This window comes from Odocoileus virginianus, chromosome 20 (genome assembly GCF_023699985.2).
Source record: "Odocoileus virginianus isolate 20LAN1187 ecotype Illinois chromosome 20, Ovbor_1.2, whole genome shotgun sequence".
In the NCBI taxonomy this organism is placed as follows: Eukaryota; Metazoa; Chordata; class Mammalia; order Artiodactyla; family Cervidae; genus Odocoileus; species Odocoileus virginianus.
In genome coordinates, this window is record NC_069693.1 from 54,139,279 (window position 1) to 54,151,937 (window position 12,659).

A 12,659-nucleotide genomic window follows, 5' to 3' on the forward strand; every position below is an offset into this window, starting at 1 on the left:
TTTTCACTTTCATGCATTGGAGAAGGAAATGGCAACCCACTCCAGTGTTCTTGCCTGGAGAATCCCAGGGACGGCGAAGCCTGGTGGGCTGCCATCTATGGGGTCGCACAGAGTCGGACACGACTGAAGTAACTTAGCAGCAGCAGCAGACAAGGTGAGAGGGGTTTATTGTAAGCCACACTGTTTATAGCCTTACCTTCCTTGTCACAGCCTTAACCATCTTGCAATTATTCAATGATGGGATTAACAACACTGTCTTTCCTGAAAAGTGATGGAGGGTATGGACTGTTCTTCCTCATCCACCACAAGATCCCTGATGCCCAGCATGGAGGGTTTGTGGACTGAGCCATGTCCCTCCCCGATTCGTATGCGGAAGCCCTAAGCCCTAATGGGACTGTCTGTGAAGACAGGCCCTTTAAAGAGGTGATTTAAGTCATAATGAGGTTCTGTGGGTGGACTCTAACCCAGCAGGACTGGCAGCTTTATCAGAAGGATATACGCTGGGGGAGCACCCGACACACAGAGGGATGACCCTGGGAAGACAAAGCGAGGAGGCCGCCACCTGCAAGCTGAGTCATCTCAGGAGAAACCAACTCTGCTCTGCCTTGATCTTGGACCTCCAGCCTCCAAAGCCACAGAGAACCAAACTCCCAGCGTTGAAGCCAGCCAGTCTGTGATATTCTGCACAACAGCACGGGGCTCGTTTCAGAGGTGGGAGTCGAGAGCTGCCGAACGGCCAGCCAGGCCCACTGGTGCTCTCCCCGCCTCAGCAGGCCTGGGGGAGTCGGGCCAGCCAAACCGCTCATGGCGGGGGGTGAAAGAAACAATCCACAGACATGCCACAAGCAGAAGGCCGTGGTGGTCACGCACGCGGCAACAGTTTCTTCAGGAGCAGAGCGCGGGACTGTGCTCTGGAACCTGACACGAGAAGGAGGTTCACACTCCCATGGAGGGGACTGGCTGCAGATACGGGCAGCAGGCAGGGCCGCACGGCAGGGTCTATTGGCTGCGTGCTCAAAAGCCAGGGCTCCCTCCTTCAGCCCTGCTGACAACGTTCCTGCATCCCTGAGCTGGGACCTGGACCGTCACTAAGACCAAACAGCCCTGCTGCCTCTTGCAAATGGCACCCTGGGTCTGAAAGCAGCCCATGGAAAGCAAGTCACCACCTAATCAAACCACTCCTTCCAGTCCAGGGGAGCTGAGACTCAGCCTTCTCGGGGGTCAGCACACACTGACGATGCCTTTGGTGCTTGCTTAGCTAGAGAATCCTTAAAGTGAGAATGAAAACTGGATCCCTGTTTAGGTCATCATCTTATTCCAGAAGTCATCGCATTGTTAGTCATCTCATTTGAACCCAGTGTGTATTGTAGTGAGTTAGAAAATGCCTTTGATGCCACACTGTTCTGTGTTCACATTACAGTTCTGCCACTCAGCACCGCTGAGACTCTGGCAGTCACTTTATTCAGCCAAGGTTTCCTCATCTGTTAATGAGGAACCATTTATAAGTTGGATATGACACCTACTTAATAAGGCTGTGGAGAAGATTAAATCAGAAGAGAAGCAACTTGTTCACCACAGTGCTGTCAATAAATCATAAATGGGGATTGCATTATTATTGAGTCAATTTTATTATTAATAATTAATAAATGTTAGCACTTATTGAAAGCTGTCTACTGTTTAACAATTAAAATCAGAATAATAGTACCGGTTTTCTGTTTCTTTACCAAAATATCTGCTCTCAGAGCTCAATTTTTTATTCATTGGAAAGAGCTTTTGCCAGATCTCCGTCAAAATGTACAAATCAATTAATTCACTTTTTTTTTTTTTTCCTGAAAGCAGGAAACATGGATTTCTGATCCCAAGCCTTTTCTTACTGCAGTAATCTCCAAGCTCTACTACTAGAGGTTTAAATAAGTTGAGATGGAGATTATCTTTCATCACAGTCTTCTAATAATAATCTCTTCTTTGATAAGAAATTTATGGCAAGCTGCTAAACTGCTAGTTTATTGATGATGAGAGTATCAACTGTCCTTGGTACAAATAAACAGGGGTTTTTGATTCATAAGCAGGGAGACAGGGCATCTCCTGGGCCCTGGGGGCTGCGTAATTTATAGGCATTCAATTCTCATCAATGTATTGTCAGTATATCCAGGGCATCTGACAGGTTCCTGTTTGCAGGATGGATGTTCTCTCCACAACCCAGGGAGCACAGAAAGAGAGGTCTGGCCTTGCAGGCTTAAAGCCTCCATTATCACTGAGAATTTCACAACGGGAACTGCCCCTGGGTCCAGGTTTTTCTATTCCAGGTTGTTCAGGATTGGGTACATTCAATACAGTACTCAGGTCAAGACAAGGCAAACACTGCAAAGTTTGCAAGTCAAGGTCCAGACTTCTGCTGAAGGTGCTAGATGCAAGTTCCAAAGACCAAGCCATGACCCTCGGAGTTGATGGTAAGGAGGATCATTTTCACATGGAGGGGACTGGGTACCAATATGAACACCATAGAGGACCCTGTGGCAGAGGCTGCTGGCTGCCTGTTCAACGGCCATCATTCCTGCCTTCACCCTGGCTAACAAAATCTGAGGTCCCTCCCAGGCCCAAAGAAAGAGTCGTGACTTGTGGGAGACCGCTGTGGTACTCTCACTTTTCTTGCAGAGACACATTTAGATGTGTGCCACCATTCTGGTTCATGTGTCACAAGGAAGGTTCTACTGGCCGAGGCATCTGGGAAGATGTTCTTTACCCTTCAGACGGTGCACAAGACAAGCACATTCCTATCTCTTTCTGCCTCTGGTCATGGTTGTCTGCAAGTGGCTCCTGGGATTGGGCAATCATTTTGTGACCATGAGGCTTGACGAAGAGGATAAACCAATGTGTGGTAAAAGCAGAAAAGAAAGTCAGAGCTCACCCAGGGACTTAAAGATGAAGCCCTTGAATTAACCAAATCAGAAACTGCTTGGCCTCCAGACTTCTTCTCATGTGAGATTATGTATTTTGCTGCGGTTGTTGTTGTTCAAACTACTTTTACCAGTTTTCTGTTGGCCAGTATCACTTACATTCAATGCTGAAGGAAATCAGGAGACTGCTCTAGAAAGTACTACTTCTAGAAAAACTGCTAAGATTAAACCCAGGTGCATAGCTGGGACCCACCTAATTCAAACTTTTTCTATGCCTTGTTTAAAGAGGCTCCTTGGTAAGTGGCTTCAAGCAAAAGGCAAAATCTATAAAACAAACAGTCCCACCAGTTGGCTGACTCTTAACAATGAAACAGAAAGCTTTACTTTTTATTTTTCGCATTATAAAAGCAACATGTGTGCATGCATGCATGCTAAATGAATTCAGTCATGTCTGATTCTGTGTGAACCCACGGACTGTAGCCCGCCAGGCTCCTCTGTTCATGGGATTCTTCAGGCAAGAATACTAGAGTGCGTTGCCACTTCTTTCTCCAGGAAATGTCTGTGTGTGCTTGTAATAGACATAGGTTTAGACAGTACATACTATTTTGTGAACTGCTTTTTACACTTAAATTGAAGTTCTCAAACAATATTAGGTTCTCTTGAGTATTTTTAAAGGCCTTATAAACATCTAAATTAATTTTATCTACTCACCCACCCAACTCAGCTGACAGTGATCGACTGTAACAGTGGTGTACCTCACTCTTATAAAACTCTCCACTGGATGAAATAAGTGAGAGTTCATGGGAACCCACAGAAACTCACTGCTCCTGCAGGATTTAATAATCAGAACCTGGGGAGCAGCCACTGCATGCAGATGTGAACAAAGGTACTTTCCACGGCTAGAGACCCATAGTGAACGTCAGTATGAATGAACAAGTGGCAAAAGACACCTTGTTGGTAAATCAGAGACAAAGTCATTCTTTGTTCTTTCATCCCAAATCAGCGGCTTTCACGGATACCACTTATGTCCATGACCAAGGACTAACATACTTGCAATCAGCAAATGTGTTTGAATACCACACATTACACATCTGTGGGAGAACCATGGCCCAGGCAATACAACTATACAGTCAGGACCAAAGTTCAGAGTCAAGGCTGTGCTGAAACGAATAAATGATCACCGTTCACAACTGGCGAATAAAAAGCTCTTAGATTTGTCATTCTTTACTCCATGGTTCCCTGCCCAAGGATAGTAGCCCTGTGTGTTATCACACTTCTCCTTTTTATCCAACATACCTACATATATCAATCTGTCACCTTCTCAGACAGAGATTGACCACGGACCAGAAGTGACAGAACTTGTGTTGGTGGAAACAGAAACAGACTGTTCACACTACTTACTAGGCTGTTATGTGGCTTGGAGCGTGTGTGTATTTATATGTGTATTTATTCTGTTCAATCGTTCAGTCGCTCAGTCACGTCCAACTCTGCGACCCCATGGACTGCAGCACGCCAGGCCTCCCTGTCCATCCCCAATTCCCAGAGTTACTCAAACTCAGGTCCATTGAGTCAGTGATGACACCCAACCACCTTATCCTCTGTCAACCCTCCTCCTCCTGCCTTCAATCCTTTCCAGCAGCAGGGTCCTTTCCAATGAGTCAGTTCTTCACATCAGGTGGCCAAAGTACTGGAGTTTCAGCTTCAGCATCAGTCCTTCCAACGAATATTCAGGCCTGATTTTCTTTAGGATGGACTGGATGGGTCTCCTTGCAGTCCAAGGAACTCTCAAGAGTCTTCTCCAACACCATAGCTCAAAAGCATCAAGTCTTCTGCACTCAGCTTTCTCAATAGTCCAACTCTCACATCCATACATGACTCCTGGAAAAACCATAGCTCTGACTAGACAGACCTTTGTTGGCAAAGTAATGTCTCTGCTTTTTAATATGCTGTGTTGGTCATAGCTTTTTTTCCAAGGAGCAAGCATCTTTTAATTTCATGGCTGCAGTCACCACCTGCAGTGATTTTGGAGCCCAAAAAACTAGAGTCTGTCACTGTTTTCATTGTTACCCATCTAACTGCCATGAAGTGACTGGAATGGATGCCATGATTTTAGTTTTCTGAATGTTGAGTTTTAAGCCAACTTTTTCACTCCCTTCTTTCACTATCATCAAGAGACTCTAGTTTTTCTTCACTTTCTGCCGTAAGGGTGGTGTCATCTGCATATCTGAGGTTATTGCTATTTCTCCCAGCAATCTTGATTCCAGCTTGTACTTCATTCAGCCCGGCATTTTGCATGACGTACTCTGCATATAAGTCAAATAAGCAGGGTGACAATATACAATCTTGACGTACTCCTTTCCCAAATTGGAACCAGTCTGTTGTTTCATGTCCGGTTCTAACTGGTGCTTCCTGACCTGCATATAGATTTCTCAGGAGACAGGTCAGGTGGTCTGGTATTCCCATCTCTTTAAGAATTTTCCATAGTTTGTTGCGACCCACACAGTCAAAGGCTTTGGCATAGTCAATAAAGGAGAAGTAGATGTTTTTCTGGAACTCTCTTGCTTTTTCAATGATCCAACAGATATTGGCAATTTGGTCTCTGGTTCCTCTGGTGTCAGAAAGACTGTGAAATGGGAAATACATGTATTTAAATCAAAGTGTGGTGTTATAAACTTATACTGGAGCTGATCCTATCTATGATGAGAGAGCAGACTGCTCAATAGAAGTGCATCAATAGCAAGATAAAGAAAATGAACACGTTCCAACAACAAGCATCAACGCTCTAGGGGTCATCGCCTGTGTTAGATTATCTGTTGCACCTCGCCCCAACATTAGCATTCGTAATTACCAGCAGCCTCTCTCTAGAGGAAAAACATGCTTTGGTGAAGTGCAGAAGTTTGATTTCCCAGAGAGCCGCCCTGCAGGTACGGTGTGTACAGATATCATGCATGCAAATATCTGTCCAGACATGGAAGAGAGTTTAGAAATTTTTCAAAATCCATCTGTGCACCTCCCTAAAATATAAGGTCTTTGGACTTGAAGTCCTACTTCTGTCAGCAAGAATTAACTAAATAGTTGGCACTTATTCTGTGGCCACTTCTTATCAATGCAGAACTGCTTACCAGAAGAGAAACAGACCCTTTAAAATTCTACTGTAACTTTTCCCCCTAAATAATGTGTTAAGTTTTCTTTCTAGAATTACAATAGGTTCTGTGACAAGAGTGCCTGCCACATGCTGAGCAGAGAGGCAGAGGGCTGAGTATTTTTACGACTCATTTCAATTAATCTTTGCAAAAATCCTTTATGAGTTTGAGGCTCACCGAGGCTTCAAAATGAGTCCTCGAGTCTGAGAGCTGCATGATTTTGCACTGAATTATTAACGTAAAAGCCGTGGTTCAGGTCAACACATATTTACTGGGCACATACCGTGTGCCACACACTGAGAAGCAAGAGGAGAAATGAAATGATTTCCAAACAACATGGTTAAGGGGCTACAAGACAGGCAGACTCGAGACGCAAGGGGTGCAGTTTCTCTACATGCTTTGCAACAGAAGATGGTCACTCCTGTCTCGAGGTGCTTCTATGGTCTCCAAACTGCTTCCTCATCAACACTCCTTTACCAGCCCAGGCCCCAGCAAAAGGACACGGTTTTGCTCGCTGTCCAGAGTGTCTGTTTCAGCTAAGGGAAGAAACTGCAACAGTAGAAAACATAGGAAACAGGCTAAGTTTTCAAATGCATCTCTCAGGGACTATTTGGGACAAAATGAACAGAAATAAACAATCCTCCACTATCAGGTGACATATTTTATACGTTCCACCCTGCGCTGGAGGAAAGGAGCGGAAAGAAAAGCGCTCCTAAATCAGGGTTTCAAAATCAGATGCTGGTATGAGAAAGAAGATTAACCTGGTCCCTTAACAATCAAATTTACAACTAGTAAAGGGTTATGAAAAATTCTATCTCTGTGTCGAGCATAGGAAAAGTACAAAGTCTTTGGAGGCAAGGGATGATAAACTACAGCTTGGGCAATAAGCTGGGAACGGAATGGGCAGTTCAAGAGTTCAGCACGTGTGTGCTGGGAAGGTGTTTAGTTAAAGAGAAGGGCCGGCTCCAGACAAAGGCACAGAAAGGTCATCTCGAGAGTCATTCCATCTTCATTACGACGGGGAGGACCACGGGCCAGAGCGCACACGCCAGGCCTCCATGTGCACCCTGCACAGAGGTTTAAGACTTGTGGGGACATTGAAATATTCAACAGAAGTAAACCAGAGAGCTGGCAGTGGGGCCTAGACACTGTGATCTGGGAATGGACGCACTCCCCACCAACCAACACAAATGTGATGTGAATGTTCCCCCCCAACTGGGCACCCTGAATTTTTTTTCAGGGTGAGTGATAGATTAATTAAAGATTACAATCTGTCTTCCTCAGCAGGCCAGAGAACTGGACCTGCAATCAGTGGCTTAATTTTCTTCCAGGTAACTGCCAAACTTGAGTGTGTTCACCCAAATAAAATAATTTCCCCCGACTGTGCAGCTCGAAATTTCTGTGCTCGCATAAGAGTTGCCCTGTGACTCAACCCTCATCTTTCACTTTTCAGGAACTGGGGGAAAGGTGAATTTCATTTACTGATTATCAGCAGGCTCTGGAGAGATAGGCCAGGGCTGTTGTAATGGGAAAGCGGCCCTGACTCACACCTCGTACAACCTTCCTGAGGAGGCCACAGCCAGCAGATTTCCATGCTGCAGTGATGTCCACAGGGGCAGAGGAAGGTAACCTTCCCTCCTCCACCCCCTCCAAACCCATACAGACCCACCTGCCCTAATTCAGCCTCCACTATAGTCAAAAGGATACCCTGTCCATCCTTGTACCCCTACCCCACAGGAACTGTGGCACTGGGGGTCCCGATTCATTATAAAAGGCTGTAACGACCAAGCATAATTAACTCCCTCTCCCTGCCAGTGTATGAAGAGGGCTTTAATAGCTGGGTTTGCTTCCAGTCACACAGCACATGGTTCAGTCTCCTCCCACCTCCCCCGCTGGCATAACCAATCAGAAGGCAAGACACAAGACAAGCAGCACCGCGCATAAGGGCAGTGAGGAGGACCAGAAGGACAACAGTTGGCTGCCTGGGCCCAGCAGAGACAGGTTCACTGTCTACAGTTAGTGAGGAAATCAGTGACTCTACTCTTAGGAGCTGTGTGACTTGGGAAAGGTGGTATCTGAAACCTTCATCTACCCATCTGGAAAATGCACACCGCTTCCCACTGGGATGTTTGGGGATGAAAGACTAAGAAGGATGATGGATACAAGGAAGGATGAGTAGATGGATGGATGAATGGATGGGTGGATGGAAGAAGGAAGGTACGGACATTAATATTTTAAAGACCTGGCCGGCAACCAGCACAGAGTGAGCGCTCAATAAAAGGATTCTGTTGTCTTTATGATGAGAAATCTGATCAGACCACACAGACATGGAAATTAAGAGAAAAGATAATCCACACAAGCCAGAGGCAAGCCACCTGCTCTCCCTCCTCACCGTCCTCATCCTGCTCCCCCGCCCCCACGACCTTCAGCATCAGAAGCCAGGCCTCAGCGGACTTAAGCAGGCCCTGCCCTACCCCTGCCTGGGGCTGCACTGGGTGGCCGGAACAGCATGGATTCCATGGGGAGACATGCAAGAGGAGGAAGACGTGACTGCCCTTTGGTGGAAGAGGAAGTGAGGGGAACAGGGCCCAGTCATGCCCAATGACACTTTCCAGCGCACGCATCCTCCATGGGGGCAAAACATCTAATGACGATGTTTTATGTCAGGCTGTGTGCCTGGTGAACTTAGGGATCATAACACCAGCCAGCATTTAATAACTGCCTGGTGTATGCAAGGCACAGTGGTGGGCACTAGAGAAACGACCTATGAACCCTGGGAGGGGTCCCACTGCTGCTGCGGACACCGGGTATGTTGAGAGCTATCGTTTACTGAACACTTGGTGCATGTCAGGTGCCGAGCCAGATGACGACTCTGCCCTCGAGCTGCCCCGGCCACGTCCAGTCTCTCATCCCAGCTTTACCACGGAGGAAACCAAGTCCTGCAAAGCCTGCGCTCCTCACTCAGGGCACACCTCGGGGAAGTGATTGAGACGGATTCCGTCTAACCCATGTCTGATTCTTTTCTTTCCGTGGCTGCCCATGGACGCAGCACCCTCGGAATTCCTGAAGGTACGTTGTTAATGAAAACTATGTACTTAGCAATTACTGGGAAGAAGAGGTCGTTGGTCTGACCAGTTGACCTAATCTTCATAATTGTCTGAGGAAAATAGGACTTTTCCAATTATGATATAGGAAGAGGCTCAGAGAGGTGAAGCCTTCTGCCCAAGTATGAACAGCAGGACAGCTGGGATGTCCACACTCAGGTCAACTGCCTGTATTCAACAGTCAGGAGATACCAGCCAAGGCAGGGCTCCTCTTTGAAACTCAACCATCAAGGCACAAATGCAGATGAAGTCGCGTATCTGAGGGCCCCTAGTGTCCCCTTTTCCTGCTGTTCCAGGCAGAGTGTGCGTGCATACATCCCCGTGGTGGCAATGCCTGTCACTCCTATCCTGACTTCTCTTCGGAGAAGGAGAATCCTACCATTAGCTCCAGAACTATGAAAGTGGGTCACTGGCGCCGCAGGAAGGAGATGCAAGAGGACAAAGGAGGGGTGAGGACTTGTATCCTTTCTCTCCAGGCTCAGAGCGCGGGCCCTAGAGACCTAATCCAGCCTTGGCCCCCGTCACTGATCACTCAGATTCTGATGTCAACGGCAGACTTAGCACGAGATGCTATCTCCTTGGGCAGACCCCGTCCATCTGCGGCCTCTGCTCGCGGCACGAGATGCCCCACGAAATGCTGGCTTCATGCAGGGAGGGAGCCGATGGTACAGGGAGAGAATGAGACACAAACTGTCTTGGCAATCTCTCCCCGCTGACATGAACTTGGGGTTTGGGGTGGTGGTGGCCTGCAGTCATGACATAAAAAGAGTGTCACAGCGCATGCTTTGGAGACGAGGGGCGTGACAGTAGGCCTACACAAGGGACTCCTCCCAGTTTACCCAACTTCCTTCTGAGATTCCGGGACACCTTTCTTGCCCTGTGCCGTGTTTTCTTCTGCTCTTGGGTCAAACCACACCCAAAGCATCATTTTCAGGTTTTTTGTTTGTTTGTTTTCCAGTAGAGAAAATTAGATGCTTCAGATATTCAAATCAAAATTGAGCCTCCAGAAAAGCGACAATAGTCATCTCTCACCATGAGTGTGTTGATAGTTTTCAGTTGGTGGTGTCAATTAGTGAGGATTTAAAAATGCAAGTGGGATTTACAGTAACCACCACAACAAAAACCTAGCTAGTATTTACTTGGCACCACTATCATTTGTTCTGACTGGCTGACATAATCTTCCTAATATTCTGGGGAAAACAGGGTTTCTCCAATTATGATAAAGGAAGAGGCTCAGAGAGCTGAAGCCTTCTGCTCAAATGTGGCCAGCCAGTTCAGCTGGGAGGTCTACACTTTGGGTCAGGAACAGGCAGACAGTTCTAAATCTCTTTTTAACTCAGAGATTCCACGATTCTAACATTCATTTTCCCAGTATAACCTGAATTTCAACATTGGCTTATACCCACCTTTCAAGGAACTCTTTCAGCATCCATCTTTTAATTTTAGCAAATATCTGTAGGGCTACTATTTTGCATCAGACCTTCTACTCGGTACCAGGGATCCAGCTGTTAATGAGACTGATGCCTGTCTGCCTTCAACAAGGCTCATGGAGAAGACAGGTGTGTAGATAAACACAACAAACAAGTGTGCCATGAGTGATGGGGATCTAGAAAGGCCTGAAGGAACGCCCAGGAGTGGCCCAGCTTAGTCCTACAACACGAGGAAAGTCTTTCTGGAGGAACGACAATTCAGCTGAAACCCAAAAGATGAGTCGGAGGTAGACCTATGGACAAGGAGATCCAAGGACCACATTCAGGGAGCAGAGAAACTACAGGTGTTCCCTTCAGAAGAGGCTGGCTACCTCTCACCCGAGGAGTCTTGTAGACACTTAAGTGCACCTTGGAAAATCTGTTAAAATAATGTATTAGCTGTGCCACTAGTTCATTTGGAATCTCAGATACCAGAGGTACATGATGAGAAGTGACCCCTCTGTCTGGTCCAAAGGGGGAAAGGATGAACGCTGCCTGCAGGGCCAGCTCCGTGCCACTTGCCAACCAACTCCCAGCGCCACCTGGTCCACAGCTGCCTCCAACAGCTTGGGGACTTGACCACACTGATCCCGGAAACACAGGGGCTGCCAGAGAAGAGGCGCTCCTTACATAAGGCCCTCCCTTGCTGGTTTTCTATGGGCAGTCTGCGTGCACTAAGTCGCTTCAGTCCAACTCTGTGTGACCCTATGGACTACAGCCCACCAGGCTCTTCTGCCCATGGGATTCTGCAGGCAAGAATAGTGGAGTGGGATGCCATTCCCTCCTCCAAGGGGTATTCTGAGCCCAGGGGTCGAACACTTGTCTCTGACATCTGACATGCATTGGCAGTGGGGTTCTTTACCACAAGCGCCACCTGGGAAGCCCCAGTGTACAGCCTGTGAAATAGTAACAGCCAGCTGTTAGTCCAAACCATGCAGTTCAAGTATGCTGCCTCCTGGTGCTCTTGTCTGTCCTGTAGATCAATGTTAGAAGATAAAGGTGGGGAGAGGGGGAGACGGATTCTCCTCGAGTAAAGTAAATGTCTGATCAATGCAAGAGTGCAGGGACCTAAGTTATATCCCCTGGCAAGAGCTGCTGGTGCAGAGAGAGGCTCTGTTGCCAAACATGGGCAGAAGCCATGAGCATTTGGCAACCCAATAAACGGAGAGACGATTAATAACCTCTTAAGAAAATTAAAGAGGCTAAGCCAGAATATGCATTTCTATCGATCACCCACCAATTTCCACAGGGAGGTGTCCAGACAGAGTGCTCCTGAATCCCCCAAGTTTCATTTCAGAAGCAGCTTCTCCCTAACTCAGCATGGCCACCTGGTGAGATGTGAAAGAGTAGGCAGCTCATCCCCAAGTCCAGAGACTCTGCTTCAAGAGATTCAAAGCAGGATCCTAACAGGCACCTTCACATGGTTCTGATTTAAATCCAAGTTTAGGGTTCAAGGTCATTTTCTTTGAAGGGTGTGGCAATGAACAACTTGACTGGTATTTTCTGCACTGGCAAGTATCCTTGCCAGTTTAGCTTATCCTTTTGTTTAGCATATTATTAGTGAGATTGCATCTGCAAGCATGTATTTTTAAGATGTTGACTATGTATACTCATAATTCATAGTACTGTGCCCGGCATGTCACACCTCACAATGCTTTCTTAACCTTAAGAAGCCCTTTCCTCTCTCGATAGGGAATTCACAAAGAAAACTCCAACATTCCTTAACTAACAGAAGCCAGGCCTATTATTAGCTATCGCAACTTCCTAATGTGGGGACTGACTGGCTCATAGATCCATCTATTACTTTAGCCCTTCTTTGTTCCCTTGAGAAAAAGAACAATATGTTTTGAAAACATAGAAATGCATAACAGTAAAACCAAGGGCCCCCGAAGACCTAGATCAGGCTCTTCTAAATTCAGCTACTCAATATTCATATGCATTCTGCTGGTCATTTTGTCCAAACAAACACCTGTGCCTGGAAGTCTAAACCAAAATCCATGACTTGACTTTGCCAAGAGAGTTAATAAGGGCAGCAAGGTTGTGGAC

The 12,659-nt window shown here is 46.7% G+C and overlaps 1 protein-coding gene across 2 annotated transcripts in view; it reads right to left on the minus strand.

The window, feature by feature from the left end:
* WWOX (WW domain containing oxidoreductase) overlaps nucleotides 1-12,659 on the minus strand; it is an 895,414-nt gene that overhangs the window by 535,563 nt on the left and 347,192 nt on the right. Inside the window, exon 9 of one of the 2 annotated variants that reach the window (XM_070451502.1) lies at nucleotides 6,292-6,589. The exons of the other annotated variant lie outside the window; for it this stretch is intronic. Within the exon in view, the coding sequence (XP_070307603.1) occupies nucleotides 6,503-6,589 (87 nt within the window). The 3' untranslated portion in view covers nucleotides 6,292-6,502. Of the gene's footprint in view, nucleotides 1-6,291; nucleotides 6,590-12,659 lie in introns of those variants that run through there. 2 annotated transcript variants of the gene reach the window in all.